At 42.7% G+C, this 19,482-nt stretch overlaps 1 protein-coding gene across 1 annotated transcript; it reads right to left on the bottom strand.

Annotated features, from left to right (window-relative positions):
• On the bottom strand, positions 1-18,093 carry LOC135082772 (uncharacterized). Its single transcript, XM_063977537.1, has 14 exons — positions 17,897-18,093; positions 15,489-15,684; positions 14,964-15,036; positions 14,607-14,734; positions 9,069-9,140; positions 8,693-8,776; positions 8,566-8,611; positions 4,693-4,862; positions 4,407-4,474; positions 3,832-3,967; positions 3,218-3,327; positions 2,546-2,639; positions 857-982; positions 1-165 (listed from the first exon to the last, which is right to left on the bottom strand). Exons 1-14 carry the CDS (start codon positions 18,077-18,079, stop codon positions 98-100), a joined length of 1,554 nt encoding a protein of 517 aa, XP_063833607.1. The 5' UTR covers positions 18,080-18,093; the 3' UTR covers positions 1-97.
• Between the last annotated feature and the right edge of the window lie 1,389 nt (positions 18,094-19,482).

Here is a 19,482-nt window from a genome sequence, read left to right as displayed (position 1 = left end):
TAACATTATATTATCTGCCTATAAAATCATAAATTAATAACAATAGCATGAGTTTTTCTAGTCAATCGTTCGAATCCGATTCTCTATGGAATGTTGATCACATGGTATGCAAGACTGGAGTGGTCCGCTCTAGTAGTGGATCGAGTGTAGTGCGGTGAGGTTTGCCTGAAAATAAACGCAATAAACATGATTTCTTTTTCTTTTAAGGTCATAGCAGACTTATCAACTCGGAAAGGACTTAACAACATCGCCTTTCGCGCGCTGTCAACCGCGTGCGGAACTGCGGATAGTGTGAGTTGCAGTATGGAGTTTCATACAAAGAATACTGACCATCTCGAGTTGGTACGGTTACGAGTTGACCCTTTCCGGGTTGATAAATGTGCTACGTCCTTTATAGTGTGTGTGGCAACTGAAGTTACAACCTTAAAGTTGGTCATAGTTAGTCAACTATGACCAACATTAAGGTTGTAACCATGTAGAGTCCTACATGGCGTTTTTATGGATGACAAATCCTTCCTTACTTCTATCCATCGTCATCATTTCAGCCACAGTACGTCCACTGCTGAACATATGCCTCTCCCATTGACTTCCTGACTGGCCAGTTGATAGCGGCCTGCGCCTTCCTGCAACCTTTAATTATAGTCATCTGTCCACCTTGTAGGTGGACATCTCTCGCTGCGCTTGCCAGTGTCAAATCAAATTATTTTGATTTGCGAACATGGGTTTACATACAGTAGTTGTTACAAGTTTTTTAGTATCTCCATCTTCTACCTTTTAGCATGTGTGTGGCTTCCATTCCAACAACTTGTAATTGAACTTAAACTGGCCTGAACATAGCAACTTTAACTAGCGTTACCTTCACTCCCCTCTTCCTCGGAAGCAGCCCAATCCCCAGTGTGGGGGGTGAAGACAGCCTCCTTGTAGTTGCCGAACCCATCGCACTCCACGTCAGAACCGGTGCGACACTTCTCGCGGGCACAGTCTGGCGAATTTTTAAAGATATTAATTAATCGGCCGATAAGTGGGTCTGATTTTAATTTGGAAGAATCGGCCGATACCAATTTAGGCGAAACAATAAAATAAAAGACGAAAGAAGAGTTGCTAAGCCAAATGTTGTCAACTAGCGGCCGCCGGCGACTTCGTACGTGTGGATCGTAAAAAAAAATCGTAAAATCCGTTCTTAGTGAGCAGGAGCACCTACGTTCTAAAAGGAATCCCCATGCAAAAAGACAATGCCGGAAATTGGCGTCTTTCTTTTTCGCGCGGCCATCGACCAAACCTTGTTTTTTGATTACAAAATAGTGTAATAAACCAAACTTACTATGACATGTATACCTCTAAACTCAGTCTGAAGTGAGTTACGAGCATTAGAAGTTTGATGATTTTCATACTAGATTTGCTTTTTGCGCGCAAGTTTTGTAAGAAATTGCAACAAAATAGTGACATTGTATGTGTAAACAAACAATACCATTCATTAAAGGCTCCAGACATCAGTATGCAGCAGAATCAGCGCAATTAAAATATTGCGCAATATTTTGTTGCAATTTCTTACAAAACTTGCGCGCAAAAAGCAAATCTAGTATGAAAATCATCAAACTTCTAATGCTCGTAACTCAGTTCAGACTGAGTTTAGAGGTATACATGCAATAATAAGTTTGGTTTTACACTATTTTGTAATCAAAAAATAAAGTTTGGTCGATGGCCGCGCGAAAAAAAAAGACGCCACCTTCCATACAAAATCTGGCATTGCCATTTGAGACTCCTAGCACTTGTAGTTTCTGTGATTTTGTGATGAGTGAGTCAGTCAGTGACCTTTCAGTTTTATAGATATAGAAGATTAATTATTGAATTATTTATTTGGTTTTAAAGTTTTAAATTTGGTGTGAAAGGTTAGCAAAATATCGAATAGGTTAATAGATCTCATTGGGTTGATGTTTGTTAGGGGATTCCCAGTGTATTATTATTATTACTCAGCGGTCATTTATTTAAGTGGGTAGGTTAGATACATTGTAACAGGAATTACACTTGTAAACTTGTTTATGTAGGTGAAATTACTTTCGGGGAAAAGTTATTTAGGTAGGATACATTGTAATTGGGAATCCCGGTATTGAACTGACTAATCAAACATTACAATATGTAAACAAGAGTCTGGATTTTAATTAACTCTTGGTTGACCAAATTATACACTGAGAAATAGCGAAGTATATTGTTTAGGACGGAATTTGAGTACTAACTAAAAAGATCATAATCAAATTTGAAAATAAAAACATACATTATTTAAGAAACATACACCATAGTCCCTTTAGGGACGTGAACCCACGAACATCATGTGTTTCTTCTTACAGTCAGCGTCAAATAATTCGTGACACCCAAAGTAGCCAAAAAGTTCGCAACACGTCTTTGTTAAAATTGGATTATGATTGTGTTGACAACTTTTTGGCTACTTTGGGTGTCACGAACTATTTGACGCTGACTGTACCACCACAATGTGGTACCACTGCCACGTGAGTATACCAAACTGTGTGCCAAACGAAGGTTTACGTACCACAGTTCATATTGGAGACCTCAACCCTTGGGACTTTGATGCCCTGTATGATGGTGCCGTCTTCCAAGGCGCAGTAGCATATGAATCGGCGACACTGGACAATGGACAATAACACACAACGGAAAGTAAATGAAAAATAATTGAGAAAAGCACAATAAGTTAATGTATTTAGTTTTATTTCAAAAAAATAATAGTAAATTGTACCTATATGGCAGGGGTGGCTTAAGACCTACTGTTTACTAACGAAATCCTGGGCGATCTACCACTTACATACTTCTTGAAATCTTTAATGAAACAGCATAGTTTAGTACACAATCATGTAGTAGGTACTTATTTTTTGCCGTGCTACGATCGACTGGACTAATAATCGCGATCGACCGGTTGGCCACCCCTGGTATATGGTATAAATGTGGCGAGACCTGCTGGTTTATATGCATCAGTATAATATCTTATCTCTACATAGTATTTAAAACAAAGTCGCGCCTGCTGTATGTGCGCTTAGATCTTAAAAACTAAGTACGCAACGATTTAATGCAGTTTTCAGCAAGAGTCGTTCAAGAGTGCAATACATACTCGTAGCACCTGGGACGAGTCGCGACACTAGTTGTATAAAACTAATTTTACAAGAAAGAAACTATATTTCTGATGTGTAATTGTTGTAAAATGAATAACCTGCACCGGAGCGTATAGCCACAACGGGGTGCATTGCGGCGCGTCGTAGTGAAGGTGGCCGTCGACCCCGTATTTCTTTTTGAAGTACTTCATCTCACGCTTACATGGTTCTGATAGAATATAACGAAAATAGACATTATTATGGCTTAGAGAGCAACACAATTTGAATGTTGCTTCCTCATAGGTCTGTGTTGTAAACTTGACGACCGTAGATCTGGGGATCTGCGTTATTTTAGTCAATTGCAGCTTCGCTAGACACTGCCTTCCCAGAGTGCGCTTGAGTGGAAGACACGTACAAATTCAAACACGTATAATTTTCTTGAAAAATATTTTTTTTTTCAAAAGCCAACTTTTTTTGCACTAACTTATGGCACCAACCCTACCATTGCTTCGGGACTACACGTATTGAGAAGAAATATGAAGTCTTTCTTACATAAGCAGTAGAACGCCCCCCGAACCGTTCAATGGTCTGACGACCTCAAAAAGATAAGCTGTGCCTAATGAAAAACGCGCTTTGTGCCGCTTCGAAGAATGTCTTCCAGCATGTCGAACGTTCAGCAGTCAACTGTCTTTAAGATGAAAAGAGGTTAAAGAAATGAAGAAGAAGGTGTAACCATTAGCTTCGTCAAGGTTCTCGTCCCGTTTCTTCCGACTGCCGGAGCTGGTCACCACCGTGTGGATGTCCTGGCACTTGCCCTGCCGGCAGACCAGCCCGTCGTCGCAGCCTGGCTCCAAGAATTCTTCTTCCACCTGTAGCCACAGTGTCAGCAAGAAAAAAAGCTTGTTCCCGAAATCCCGACTAGTTACACTGTCACTCGTTTGGATATTTGTTTGCAGTGCAATGCATGCAGTGGATACTAAATATCTACATAGGTATATGATGATAATAGAATTAAGCAAATAGCGTTAAGTACCACACTGTGGTACACCACACACACCAAAATTTGAAAGAAATTAAATAAATAAATAAATCATTTATTTGCTCAGAGCCGTGGTATTACAAAATGGTCAATATGATGTATTAGACATCAAATGGTTTTAACGATCATCATTATCATTTCAGCCACAGGAAGTCTACTGCTGAACATACGCCTCTAATGATTTCCATATGAACCGGTATTTTTAACGATATTTGAGGTTAATTCCGCCTTTTAAGTGTAAAAAAATTGTGCCATTTGTGACCACTAACTTCAATCTCCTTGGTCCCATTGACATCATGTACAGTTTTCTTGAACTCAGCACATTTTTCGTTTAATTCTGTAAAATATGAAACAAGATAAAATATGTAAAATCCCGTGAGGGTTATAATTTTAAAATATGAAACAGTAAACAATTTTATTGGCTGAATTAAGTAGGTGCTTAATCTTTCGAGGAGTCAGTAAAATAATCAAAATTAACATAGATAACTAGTCTGACTTTCTATACAGGTTGTCTCTGTTGAAGATTGTTTACGTATCAAACAAATGAAAACTAACGGTGATACGCGCTGCACCGGCCACAGCAGTTGCACTGCTCCTTGTCCGGGAGAAACGCGCCCGGGGCACACTCGTGCTCAGGCAACTGCCCCGGGGGGCACGCGTAGCCCCGACACGACACGGGGCACAGGGGGCCCCCGGTCGGCGGCTCGTAGCGGAAACTACGCCGACTACAACAGACAGCCAACTTAGATTAAGTTACAAAGGGGCCTACTCGGGCTAGAGCCCCTGCCCCGGGGGGCACGCGTAGCCCCGACACGAGACGGGGCACAGGGGGCCCCCGGTCGGAGGCTCGTAGCGGAAACTACGCCGACTACAACAGACAGCCAACTTAGATTAAGTTACAAAGGGGCCCACTCGGGCTAGAGCCCCTGTCCCGGGGGGCACGTGTAGACCCGGCACGAGATAGGGAGCCCCCGGTCGACAGCTCGTAGCGGAAACTGCGCCGACTATAAAAAAGTGGAAACAAATTGACATTAGGGCAAAGTTCGGCCCTGGCAGTTGCTCCGGGGACATCCGTAGCCCCGACACGAGACGGGGCACAGGGGGCTCCCGGTCGGCGGCTCGTAGCGGAAACTGCGTCGACTATAAAAAATGGCCCAAAACAAATTAACATTGGGGCAAAGTTCGGCCCTGGCAGTTGTCCCGGGAGGAATTCGTAGCCCCGACACGAGACGGGGCACAGGGGGCCCCCGGTCGGCGGCTCATAGCGGAAACTACGCCAACTACAACAGACAGCCAACTTAGATTAAGTTACAAAGGGGCCCACTCGGGCTAGAGCCCCTGTCCCGGGGGGCACGTGTAGACCCGGCACGAGATAGGGAGCCCCCGGTCGACGGCTCGTAGTGGAAACTACGCCGACTACAACAGACAGCCAACTTAGATTAAGTTACAAAGGGGCCCACTCGGGCTAGAGCCCCTGTCCCGGGGGGCACGTGTAGACCCGGCACGAGATAGGGAGCCCCCGGTCGACAGCTCGTAGCGGAAACTGCGCCGACAATAAAAAAGTGGAAACAAATTGACATTAGGCAAAGTTCGGCCCTGGCAGTTGCTCTGGGGACATCTGTAGCCCCGACACGAGACGGGGCACAGGGGGCTCCCGGTCGGCAGCTCGTAGCGGAAACTGCGTCGGCTATAAAAAACCGGCCAAGTGCGAGTCGGGCTCGCACACCGAGGGTTCCGCCGTACAAACGTAGCGGTTTACAATTTATGACGTATTAAATCAAATTACTTACTTGATTCCGTTGCGAGTAGTGGCGAATTTCAAAATATGCGGTATGATTATTTTTTATTTATTTATTTTTCCTATATTTGCATTATAGGTAGGTACCTACCTCAGCGTTTTGAATTTTTGCGTTGATTTAGAATTTCTCACAGTTTAGAGGCAATTAGATTTAAGAAGTGTTTGATATGAATTTCAACTTTAATATCTCTACGCGTTCATGTGAAAAAGGGTAGGTAGTAAGTTTATAATTATTAAAAAAATATTTTATGTCATGTAAGCAAAAATAATATTTTAAATTTTATATAACTTCAAATTTATCATTTTCGCAATTTTTCCTTTATCTGTACTATATGTATAACGTTGCTTCGTGCCGAATTTCAAGATTCTGAGTTCACAGGAAGTACCTTGTAGGTTTTGATTCCCTAGCGTGTGACGGAAATTCGTCTAAGGTGTCGGTATAAACTGCTGTATCTTTTGATCGCGTTAACTTAGAAGTTTGATTTTTTTACTTCTTAAAGGGACAATAGATCTAGGTATTTGGTATAAATTTCAATTTGATACCTTTATTCGTTCGTGAGAAATAAGGTAGTAAGTTTCATTTTATTAAAATATTTTTATTATATTATATAACTAAAAAAATGAAATTTTCGCAATTTTTCCTATATTTGCATTATATGACAATGCTTTATGCCAAATTTCAAGACTCTGAGTTTACGGGAAGTATCCTGTAGGTTTTAATTCCTTTGCGAGTGTCGAAAATTTGTTGAAAATATCGACATAATCGGCTGTATCTTTTGATTGGCTTGGCTTAGAAGTTTGATATTTTCACAGCTTAAAGGGACAATAGACCTGAGTATTTCATGTGAATTTCAGCTTGATACGTTCACGCGTTCTTGAGATAAAGGGTCTTGACAGACGGACGGACGGACAACAAAGTGATCCTATAAGGGTTCCGTTTTTTCCTTATGAGGTACGGAACCCTAAAAATGGACCAAAACAAATTGACATTGGGGCAAAGTTCGGCCCTGGCAGTTGTCCCGGGGGGAATTCGTAGCCCCGACACGAGACAGGGCACAGGGGGCCCCCGGTCGGCGGCTCGTAGCGGAAACTACGCCGGCTACAACAGACAGCCAACTTTGATTAAGTTACAAAGGGGCCTACTCGCGCTAGAGCCCCTGTCCCGGGGGGCACGTGTAGACCCGGCACGAGATAGGGAGCCCCCGGTCGACAGCTCGTAGCGGAAACTACGCTGACTATAAAAAAGTGGAAACAAATTGACATTAGGGCAAAGTTCGGCCCTGGCAGTTGCTCCGGGGACATCCGTAGCCCCGACACGAGACGGGGCACAGGGGGCTCCCGGTCGGCGGCTCGTAGCGGAAACTGCGTCGACTATAAAAAATGGCCCAAAACAAATTAACATTGGGGCAAAGTTCGGCCCTGGCAGTTGTCCCGGGAGAAATTCGTAGCCCCGACACGAGACAGGGCACAGGGAGCCCCCGGTCGACGGCTCGTAGCGGAAGCTACGCCGACTACAACAGACAGCCAACTTAGATTAAGTTACAAAGGGACCTACTTGGGCTAGAGCCCCTGTCCCGGGGGGCACGTGTAGACCCGGCACGAGATGGGAGCCCCTGGTCGACGGCTCGTAGCGAAAACTGCGCCGACTATAAAAATGGCCGAAAACAAATTAACATTGGGGCAAAGTTTGGCCCTGGCAGTTGTCCCGGGGGGAATTCGTAGCCCCGACACGAGACAGGACACAGGGGCCAACAAAAAGTGGCCCCAGATAAAGTGACATTTGGGTACAGTCCGGTCCTGACTGTTGCCTCGGGGGGCACTCGTAGCGGAAACTACGCCGGCTACAACAGCTCCTACTTAAGCTGCTTTTTACACCGCCATCCAACTCAAGTTTTGTGTTTGGCCCTACTAAGGTTCTACTGGGAGAGAATGCCATAAGGCATTAAGTTCGCCTTCTGTAATGCAATTATTTTTTTGTATGCAATAAATTTTAATAATAATAAAAAGTGACCCGAGAAGTCGGGGCACAGGGGGCCCCCGATTGGCGGCTCGTAGCGAAAACTGAAAAATTTTATACGCTCGTAGTCGTAGGTCAGTAGACTACTACGACAAACCTACAACATCCGTAGCATAGCTTGAGTTCGTAGCAAAATAACAGCTGCTACGACACATGGGAACCGTAGCAGACACGTAGCACGTAGCAGGGTTCTAAATCGAAACCGTAGCAACCACTTGTAGCACGTAGCAGGGCTCAGAGGGGCTACTCCGAAATACGTTATCCGAAGTGTCGAATGTTACCATCCCTCTCACACAAAGCGAAATGCCGGTACGAGCGATGGTGACAGCAGATCCGAAACTACGTAAACAGTGTTTCAGAGTAGCCCCCCTGAACTGTAGCAAGCACCCGTAGCATGTAGCAGTGTTCTGTAGACGCTACTACGAGTCTACGACGGTTACGTCATTAAATCGGTTTCGCCGGTTAAATTATTATTAACACGACATGATTCTAAATTTTACAAGAGATCGATCAGAACTATCAACAATTACTTTTACCAAGGTCACATTGTAACATTTATGAAACATGCCTCAGCAAATTATGTTGAGAAGATACTCGTTTATAACAAACTTACATGTTCAAAGTTTCATTAGGAATCGACGGCACTGATACAGGAACGCCTGTAATGTCAAACAACCAATAATTACATAATTTAAACATTTAATTCAAGCAATAGTTTGAAAGAGCATACGAGTACATACATCTGCGAAGGTTTTTATCACATTTCAGTGCTCTCAGCTCTTGCTCAGGGTGACCCCAGTACGGATTGCAACCGGCACGAAAATCTGCAATAAAGAAAACTATAGGAATCACTCATCAAAATAGACATTACTTTTGTTTGACTGGCTCCCATTGTTATGCTATTTTCAAGCTATTTAGTTGTCGATCAAATTACTCCTTTTTCTGCCAAATGAATCACGTCCACTTAAAGTGATTGGCGATTGTTCTAGCTAGAGAATACAACCGAATGAGTATTCGTTTGATTAAAAAAATCGAAAAACAAAATTATACCATATCCATCCGCTTTAACTACACTACTTATCTTTTTAACATCACAAATCTTTGATTCCTCATTACCGATTGTAGTTACCGGTAGAAACTCTTCAGCATCAAAGCTATATTCGTCCTCCATGCAGGATTGGTCCAATTCTGGAAAAAAAATGCAATTTTGCAAATGTTTAGTTTAACTCTTAGCACACAGGCACAAGTCTGTATTTTAATGGTATGGTAAGCTCGATTCATACTTATGCATGGATTTTCAACCCTCTCAATGGTTTAATTTCAATATTTCGTAACAAATCATATTTGAATCTTATCTCTTTTTTCTCACCCTAGAGGTTGACTGGAAGAGATCGCTTCACAGCGATAAGACTTCGAGATCACCCGAATGTTATCGCGATGTAAGAGGCTTGCATTCAGCAGTGGGCTTAAACGCTGCACTGGTACAGATTCGAATGATAAATATGTCGATTGGCAGTGCCGTATTATCCATAAGGCACTTTAGGCCAGTGCCTAGGGGCCCACTATGATCTGGGGCCCAGCACTCCCGATAAAAAAATGAAAAAAAAAAATGATAAAGATTATTTTTATGCAACAAAACTCAAACCACCTCAAAACTTCGCCTTATAGGCCAGTAGAATTAGATTTTAAATCGGAAATAATTCCTACAAAAGATTTTATCGCTTTAATGGCTTTATTAGTTGCCCATTAAGATACTCCTTGGTTTTCGACTTCGAAGGAGTTGGGCTTAAGTGGTGGGGGCCCCCGAAAGGGGCGTATTTTCAGTTTTCCGGATATTCCGCTTAAAGGATTTACCCTATCGAAAAGTGGTCTTTATGATGGTTAAAGGGCATTTAATTCTGCATCGAATAAGACCAAATTCATAAGTTTTGAACAAACCGTTTTCGTGCTTATCTTCGACAAAGTAGAAAAAATTAATAACCCTCTCTACGTCCAATAGCTCGTCACCTGCAGGCTCCCAAGCCTTGTAAAGGGCCGCTTTAACCAGCGTATCCCTGTCAAGGCTCGCGAGTTGGATTCGCATATCCTTGTTCGTCCCAGCCGATCCTTAACTACGGTTGCTGCACCTCTAACTTGCACTCTCCTGAACGACTCTGTGTTATCTACTATGGCTGCCCCTCTTTCTTGTACCCTCCTTTACGATTGCATTGCTTAGCCGTATGCCTGGTCCAAGGTTAGACGCCACAAAATCAACTTCGTACGCGTGAAAATAGTTTAAATACTATTTTCTGTGCTTGCAACATTTTTCTTTACTGCTTCACCTCTATTAGTTGTAGAGTGATCGTATTAATATATTCTATAGCCTTCCTCAATTTATGAGCTATTCAACACAAAAATAATTATTTAAATCAAACTAGTAATTCCTGAGATTAGCGCGTTCAAACAAACAAACAAAAAACTCTTCAGCGTTTTAATATGAACTTGTTGTTGTCGATTTTTGGCGTCAATCCTTGGACCAGGCATACGGCTAGGCAACGTATTTGTTCAGGAGGTGCAAGGAAGAGGGGCAGCCACAGTAGGTAACACAGAGCCGTTCAGGAGAGTGCAAGGAAGAGGTGCACCAACCGCAGTTAAGGAACGGCTGGGACGAACAAAGACAGGCGCATCCAGCTCGTAAGCCTTGACAGGGTTACACTAGTTGAGGCGGCCCCTTTCAAGACTTGGAAGCTTGCAGGTAACGAGCCATTGGACGTGGAGAGGGTCTTTAATTATACGTACATTTTCTACTTTGTCGAAGATAAGCACGAGAACGGTTTGTCCAAGACATATGAATTTGGTATTATTTAATGCAGGATTAAGTGTCCTTCAACCGTCATGAAGACCACTTTTCGATAGGGTAAGTGCTTTACGCGATATAACCGGAAAACCGAAAAAACGCTCTTTTCGAGGGCCTGCACCACTTAAAAACACAACTCCGTCGAAGTCGAAAACCTAGGAGCGTCTTAACACCTTTGCTGCGGCAGTAACTTTCTAATACTTTCCATTCCTTCGGTACAAGGTCATTAAACCTGGTATTAAAACTTACATTGTGGCGGCACAAGGCTTAAAGACCTTGTAATATTTAAGATATATTAATTTTATTTTTGGCTTCATGTTAATAGATATTGTGTTTTTTTTCTTTGAATAATAATAATAATGCATTTATTGACATACATCTGAAGGCGTTCGTGAATAACTTGTTTAGTATAAAAATTATAGCTATATTCAAAATACAAGGCTTATGCACCCTGTGCCGCACTGAAGTAGGGAAGTCTGGTGGGTATTCTAGGGATGTGAAATACAAATATCGATAGTTTAAATTAAGACTTAATAAAATTTTAAAAAAGTAACAAACAAAGATGTTGTAATAATTTAGTCTAAATATTTTACAAATAAGATATACGTGCATAAATACTTAAATAAGCTATATTTACAGAAAACATATTATTTAAGAACATTTAGTTACAACTTCAAATGTTTGTCACGAAAAACATTATTTAAATTAGCAATAAATCGTGTAGCAAATTAAATTATAATCAATTTGCAGTTTTGATTTTGTTTGTTTCTCTTGACGCCATGTCGACATGTGCGTTTCTTACGAATGCGAGGCAACACTGGCTGCACGTAGCTAGCGTGGGGTGCGGTACCAGGTGCGCAGGGTACAAGGTGCTTCGACCTGGTTTCGCATTGTGAAGACATTTTATTAATTCCGTGCGGTACCAGGTCTAAAAACCTGGTATTAAGGTAGGTACATCATTGGATTCTATTTTAAGAATACATCATAGATATATATTCATCACTTTCCTACACCGGACCCAATTGAAGTTATGCCTTACGCACGACAAGGAAGACTATAATTTTCTTAGCCGCACGGTAAGCGAGACGTACACAAGGTCTATAGACCTGGTTTCGCACTCAACGTGTTAATGGGCAACCAATGAAGCCATTAAAGCAATTAAATCTTTTGTTGGAATTATTTCCGATTTAATCAATTTTTGTGTTTAATTCTACTCGCCTATTATTTTGGTTTACACATTCAATCGTCATATTTCGATATTGTGGAACCTAATTAATTTTCGTAACATTGGCATTACTGTTTTGGTTTACATGACAGGTTGACCGTCGACGCCCTTCAGAGGCAAAAAAAAGCCTCACTGCGGAGGCTAGGGAGAGGGGTGAGGGTGTGTTGGCTGTATTATTCGATAAGCCAACGCTTTCAATACCATCCCTCATTCCACCATACTCTAGGCACTTAAACATCACAGAGTGCCTCAGTACCTTCGAGCGCTGCTGGCGGATTACTTACGGGACCGCGAAGTCCTGTGTGTTAACAGAGACGGCCAGCTCAAACGGCGCGGCGTAGGTAGCGGGGTTCCGCAGGGTACGGTGCTTGGTCCACTCTTGTGGAACCTATGCTTCAACTTCCTCCTTCTTCTGGGGCGTCCTTCTCGCGGGCATGAGTGTCATTTATGCTATGCAGATGACACTCTGGTCACTGCCCGGGGGAAGACTTTTGGGGCCGCGGCACGGCTGGCGTCGGCGGGCGGCACATTAGTCGCTCGCAGAATACGACGCCTCGGCTCTTCTTTCCGGGGCCTCGCCAGCGCACCCCTTCCGACGCCCACAATGTGGTTGAGGACGTTAGGATTGACGTCAAAGGCCAGATGAAATATCTGGGCCTCACGCTTGACGGGAGGTGGCAATTTAGCCCGCACTTCAACGCGTTCTGAGGAGCATGGCGCTGTATGGTGCCCCAATCTGGGCGGACTTACTCAATAAGAGGGAGAATGCTGCCCTTCTGCGCAGGCCCCAGCGGGCCATAGCGCAGAAAGTCGCAAGGACCTACCGACCGGTAGGGCATGCTGCGGCATGCGTCCTCGCTGGTACTCCTCCTTGGGAGCTAGAAGGAAGGAAGACATGACTCGCGCGCAGTTTGGCCGCCGCACTCTGGAAGCCATTGGTCCTGTTCTGGACCAATGGTTGGAACGACCGCACGGGTTCCTCACGTTCCGTCTGGCGCAGGTACTGATCGGGCATGGCTGCTTCGGTTCGTATCTGCATAGGATCGGGCGAGAGGAATCCCCGCTGTACCACAAATGCGGCGTGGCGCATGACACGGTGCAGCACACCCTCGCGGTCACTGCGGTCGTGGGCCGGGATCTTTCGCTTCCGAACCTGGTCAACGCCATGCTGGGAAGTGAAGGATGCTGGATGGCGGTCGCCTTCTTTTGTGAAGAGGGCATAAGGAGGCAGCGGAGCGCGAGCGGCAGAACGATGTTCTCACCTCATCGCTCCGCAGGCGGAGAAGGGGGTGGAGAAGGCGGTTGTACGACCGTTCTACTCAGCCCCCAGGTGGCGGCCAGTAGGCCGGGGGTGCGAGGGCACCCTTGTCACCGTCTGGCGGCAACGGCTTGGTGTTTCGGGCCATTCCCGTCAGACCCCCACAAAGGGGGCGTGTAGGGTCCGCCGTGTAGGCGAGCTGTCGCCGGTGGTGTCGCGGAAGTCTAAGGCTACGGCCGGATAGTCGCGACACCCCCACTTGGGCGATGACGGAACGCCGCGGAGGTTTTAGTGACGGAGCAGCGCCCTTTTTAGGGCGCCGGGAGTCCCACACACTACCCTGTCCTCCGGCAGTGGTGACGGTGCGCATTGCATTTCCTCCGCGACAAAAAAGGGGGGCCCGAAACGAGCTGTGCCTAGGGGCCCCGAGATGGTTAATCCGGCCCTGTCGATTGGTTGAAAGATATGGCACCTCTAAGTTTTATCAATAAAAGATTGGTTACGTAACAGTCTGTGCATCGATCAAACGAGACGAAAATATTCAATGACAAACGCAAATTTCCTAAACAATGAAGGTTATAATGATTTATGTTTAAAGTGAAACTAAATGAATGCGTCATTTTAGTGTTTTGCCAATTTTGTCACGAGTCTTTCAACTGCAAAGATATTTAAATTTTTAAACAAGCTAGTTAAACAGTTTTAAAAAGGACCGGTCTTTGTGGAAATCTTTGGGGGAGGCCTTTGTCCAGCAGTGGACGTCTTTCGGCTGAAACGAACGAACGAACGAAGATAGTTAAGTGTTTTAGCTTGATTCATTGCCACAGCTATTTACACAGTGGTAAACAGCTTGCGGAAGTCAACTTCTGCAAGTTTTATTGCTAGTCTAAACCTTGCATTACACCTTCTGGGCAGAGCAGCTGCCCCCCATGGAAATCCCGCAGGAAATGTTTGAACTCGCCTGAAAGCGCTAAAGGCGTTAAGTCAAACGATCCCTAGGCCAGAAGCTGGGTGACTTAGGTGACATTTTATCCGAGAAAATCTGATCCGCGGATGAGTTGTCTCCCATTTCAAAGTTAGGTGTCTAACGTCACCGTTTCTAAGTTGGAAGATATAAAATATCTAATTAAATTAAATTAACATATTTCTGATGAGACGACACTTCCGAGTTAGAAACAGTGACGTTTCATGCGAAGATTTTGATCATTTTGCGGATGATTCGACACCTAACTTTGAAAGGGAGACAACTCATCCGAGGATGAGATATTTTCGGAAGAAATGTCACCTAAGTCGCTGGGGACTTGTAACCCCATCAGGGTGGCAAATCCTAATAGTCACCTCTGTAGAATATGCATTCGTCACAGCACCGGCACTGGGAGAAGTCTGCTGGCACGAACATGGTCCTCCATTTGCCGTACTTGGCGTCGCAGTAGCGGTCGTACTCAGACGGGTGGACGTGCCGCTCTCTGGAATTTGACTTGTGGATAAATCCAGAATCATTGGTGGAAATCATCAATTCAGCCACAGGATATCTGCTGCCGAATTTAGGCCTCCAAAAAACAATACTGAACTCCTTGAAAACGGATGCTTCTCAGAAGATTACGTTATTATTGACTGTCATGTTTATTACTGTCTAGGGGGATAGGTCCTTGTAGAGGTGTTTTGGTAGAGATAGTACATTTTTTTAATACACACCTACACGAATCCCGGAACAGTTCACATTCGGTTTGATTGTTGAAATGTGGACATTGTGGACAAACTTGATAATCTGTGAAACAAAATTAATCTAGATATCCTTTTTAAAGAATAGGTACTTGTCTAAGGTCCGGTTCGGTCCGGTAACTACACCAAGGCGAACAGAGCGGAGAAGTGTTTTAAACAGGGATGTTAGGATATCCGTAACCGTAACTTTCGGATATCCGAAATAAAAAAATATCCGTAACCGTAACCGGTATAATATTATTCCTATATCCGTAACCGTATCCATAACCGAAACTACATATTCATAACATCCCTAGTTTTGAATAACCAATCAGATTTTTATTTCCACATCTTTTCTCCGCTCCGTACAGCGTCGATTCGCGCTGTCAAATTCAATAGAAAAATTCGTTCACCCAACACTCCTCCGCTTCGCCTTGGTGGAATCCGGGCCTTACTATGATGTCGATTTGGAGCCAATTTATCTAGCTAGATCCTCACTAAATTGTATACCAAACTTACCAATCCTGCCTTTACAGATCGGCCTGACCGTCCTCTTGCTAGGTATCTGTACCAGCGCCGACGAGGGCCTGCTCTGTTCGCACCTGTCGTAGTCTATGTCCAGCTCCTTGTTCCGGACCAGAGACAAGATCTCCGTCTCCCGCCAGTACTCGCTCGTGTCTTTATCCTTGTCTATGAGCGCTATGAAAGGGAGGTACTGGAAGGGAATGGGGATCTATGATGTAGGCCTAGGATGTAGTCTCAGTTGAGTAAATATTTTTACCGGAGCCGCGATACGCTATATAGAATTATTCGTATCGAAATTCTTAAGGTGCGTACGGATTCTCAGATGTAATACTCAGTTTACGCGTATCCGGAACGCCTAGTCCATACCTGCAGCTACGCGTTCACTTGGGGTACGACCAATGATATTATATAAAAACAAAAGCAGATATGTTATAAGCGCTCGCGCTGTGAATACTCAAATACGTCCCAATTGGGACGTCTTTAGTTTAGTCTTCGTGTGGCCTGCGTCGTGCGCAATCGCGTGCGTACCACACCGTAAGTTCCTGTTCTTACCAAAATAAATAAAAAATGCCATCGTGTGTGTTTCGAAAGTGTACCAATTATGACTCTAAAGTAAACAAAATACAAGGGATCTCTTACCACATGTGATTATGCAAAATTATTTAGTATTTATATTTTCAATTATTTATGCAAACAATCAAGACGCCATGCGCCATGTTCAAGTTAAGAAAGAGAAAGCGATCTTGTTTTGACGTTAGAGCGATAAGGATGCGTGCGCTGCGGACATAGATTAGTTAGTGCAGAATCGTTAAAACTATAGCTATCTCTTTCATTTGCGTGCTATTTCGTATCTTTTGTTTCACTTATCAGTTACATTTGTCAATGTGTGCAATTTGGAATAGCTCGGCACGGATTCAAATCGTAATTTCTATAAACGTAACATATCTATAGTTCTTTAATATCATTGGGTACGACGGTACGCGTACCAACTCGCAGCGCGAGCCACCGTTTGTTGGTTTTTGGTCGCGCGTCAAAAAGGGACGCACGCGGCCGCGTAAGTATTATTTTTGCCGTCCAAATATAGCGTAGCCGGCCGCGGATACGCGTAAACTGAGTACGCGTACCAGGGTACGCGCAATCCGTACGCACCTTTAGGATTTGTACTGATGTTGAAAAATAAGATCTTTAGAAATAAAAACCGATGCGACGCATTTAAGCGGCTTTTATCTTGTTGAAGTAAACTGCAAGGGAGTTGAAAAGACGTTTCTGAAATAAATTATTAGATTTTCATAAGCTTCAACTTTAGCTTCTACACACTGAAGTCGGGTCATCAACAATTTTTGTAGGCAATTTTGTTGAATGTTGACATGCTTTTGTTGATTGTGTATAGGGTTTCTGCTCGAGCTTTCTCGAACTCGAGAAAACTCGAGAAATTTGGCTTCATTCGAGACGAGAAAAAAATTACCGGAGCTCGAGAATTCTCGAGTTTCGATTTTGAAGTTTTAATATTCTTGAAAGCCTATTTTCTTAGACAAAAGTAAGTTTTTAATTATTTAATAGGTCAACGTTGCTTTTAGACTGGCTTAGTCTTTCCTTTTTTAACTGTTTTGATTTGCAATTCATGATCTCAATCGAAACTAAGTAATAATGTTCACCAACGAGTATGATATATTTATTATGTATGTTTAACTCTGACTGATTTAAATATTGAAAAATTTGTTAACTAGACAGTTACCTTACCTAACAGACGTTAGGTTAGGTACTCGTGCCTCCTCGTAAAGTTTATTCAAGTCGTTATCTGTAAGAAAATTTAAAAAATTTTTTTGTTCATAAAAAAAATATTTATCGTAATTTTACTATTTGGACTTGTGTTCTTTAGAAAACAAGTGATTCAATTGTAGCTCCAGATTTTTATTATTATTTATAGCGACTTTATGACTTTTGTTATGATTATTAGTAAATATTAATTATGACAGAAGATTTTATTTTTTGTTTCTTAACTTACCAAAATAAGTGGTACTAAATTCTAATATTGATTGTTGTGCATAAAAGTAGTTATATTAGATTAAAAAAACACTGTTTCTACTAAATTTCAACCGATTTCAGCAGTTTTCATTAGAAGACTCGAGACCCGAGAAAACTCGAGACTTTGGCCTCGAGAATTCCCGAAACTCGAGAAAAAAAATAAGTCGAGAAATCAGAAACCCTAATTGTGTAGGATAAAATACGCGCTGGAGACCCGGTTTTAGATAAATATCTAATCAGAGGGTCTCTGTATGAGAAATTTGGACTTGGAAACCTCGAAATTCGGGGTTTTGAGCGTATTCGTAGCAATAAGAGGACGACTACCTATTTAGTTTCTAGTTTAACAAACAAGAAGGAAAAAGGGAAAAAGTTCTTACCTCAAGATCGGCAGTAACAGTTTTATTCCCAGCCTTCGTCTTGCCATCCAGAGACAGTACCGGCACCACACTTTTACCTTGAATCGAGCCTAGGTGAAACACAGCGAGCAATAGCAAGATTTTCATGTTGTTTTTGCTATTTTTTTCCTTATTTTTGTATAGTCGTAGCAAATTTTTTGACATTGATGAGTCAGGTGGTAGACTTCTAGCAGAATGTCAAAGTGTTTGACATCTATCAGTCGTAGAGAAAAAAGAAAGAAGACCCGTGGCGTGGCCTATGCCGTGGCCACCGTGAGGGAGTGTCAGAGAATCTAATTTATTCCTCTATGGGGAGCATAATGGGAAGTGTAGATCCTCCATCTGGACCAAAAATGTCGACCTGATGATGATGATGCCAATATCTAGTCAGTACCTACATAACATTGCTCACCGAGAGCATAAGCTGAGGCCGTAGGTAATTTTGGATAAGTAGCTTAGAGAACAAAGTTATCCTTGGATAACAGAAACTATAAAAATCATGATGAAACTGAGAGATGATGCACATGCCAAAAGTCGTCGCACAAAATTGGAAAATCACAAAAAATACTACAAAGAATTAAAGAATATTGTTTCGTCAGCACTCCACAATGAAAAAACTGCTTACTTTCAGCAATTTATAAATAAACATGTCAATGATCCTCGTACACTTTGGAAAAATCTTAAACAAAATATTGTTGACTTCAATAAAAAAAATACAGACTTACCAGATAATATGAATAATCCCGATGACATTAACAAACATTTCCTCGCACTCCCTAGCCATCAAGATAATATTAGCATCTCACAACTAACGTACTTCTGTTTTAATCGCTTTGGTCATAGCAAGTTTAGTTTGAAACCTGTCGATGAAACAACTATATTTAAAATTATTAGGAATATCACAACCAATGCCCAAGGCATAGATGGAATTTCTTTGAATATGGTTCTGTTGACACTTCCGCAGTCACTTAGTGTTATCACTGCTATCGTGAACATGTCGATCAGCACTGGTATTTTTCCTGAAATATGGAAAGAGTCTATAATAAAACCAATCCCTAAGACTAGCCATCCCACCGAATTTAAGGACTTAAGACCGATTAGCATTTTGCCCTTTATGTCCAAAATAGTAGAAAAAGTAGTGTGTCAGCAAATAACAGAATACCTTTCTAACAATAATATTCTACCTCAGAAGCAGTCTGGTTTTAGGAGGGGAAGAAGTACAGCAACAGCACTCTTGGATGTAATAGACGATTTACTGGCAGGGCGAGATGTGGGGGAGGGCGCGGTGTTAGTCTTGCTGGATTACTCTCGCGCATTTGACACTATCAATACATCTCTACTTTTGGCTAAACTCATCTACTACGGTTTCGATAATTTAACACTAAAATGGTTTTCAAGTTATTTATAAGGTTCTATCCTGGGACCGATACTCTTTATTCTTTATACTGCCGATTTGCCAAATTGTGTTGTAGACTGTGAACATCACCTGTTTGCTGATGATATGCAAATCTATTTAACATTTAAGCCCGCTGAAACAAATTCATCCATAAACCGCATTAATAATGACT

The sequence above is a fragment of the Ostrinia nubilalis genome, chromosome 22 (genome assembly GCF_963855985.1).
Source record: "Ostrinia nubilalis chromosome 22, ilOstNubi1.1, whole genome shotgun sequence".
In the NCBI taxonomy this organism is placed as follows: Eukaryota; Metazoa; Arthropoda; class Insecta; order Lepidoptera; family Crambidae; genus Ostrinia; species Ostrinia nubilalis.
The sequence above is the reverse complement of the archived record's forward strand: the minus strand, read 5'-3'. Positions and strand labels throughout refer to the sequence as shown.

Coding starts and splice junctions, on each gene's coding strand:
- LOC135082772 (XM_063977537.1), bottom strand. CDS start 18,079: ATGTCAAAAAATTTGCTACGACTATACAAAAATAAGGAAAAAAATAGC. Junction 8,612..8,692: donor TGATAAAAACCTTCGCAGAT/GTATGTACTCGT, acceptor TTGACATTACAG/GCGTTCCTGTATCAGTGCCG. Junction 3,968..4,406: donor ATGGGACCAAGGAGATTGAA/GTTAGTGGTCAC, acceptor CTGTGGCTACAG/GTGGAAGAAGAATTCTTGGA.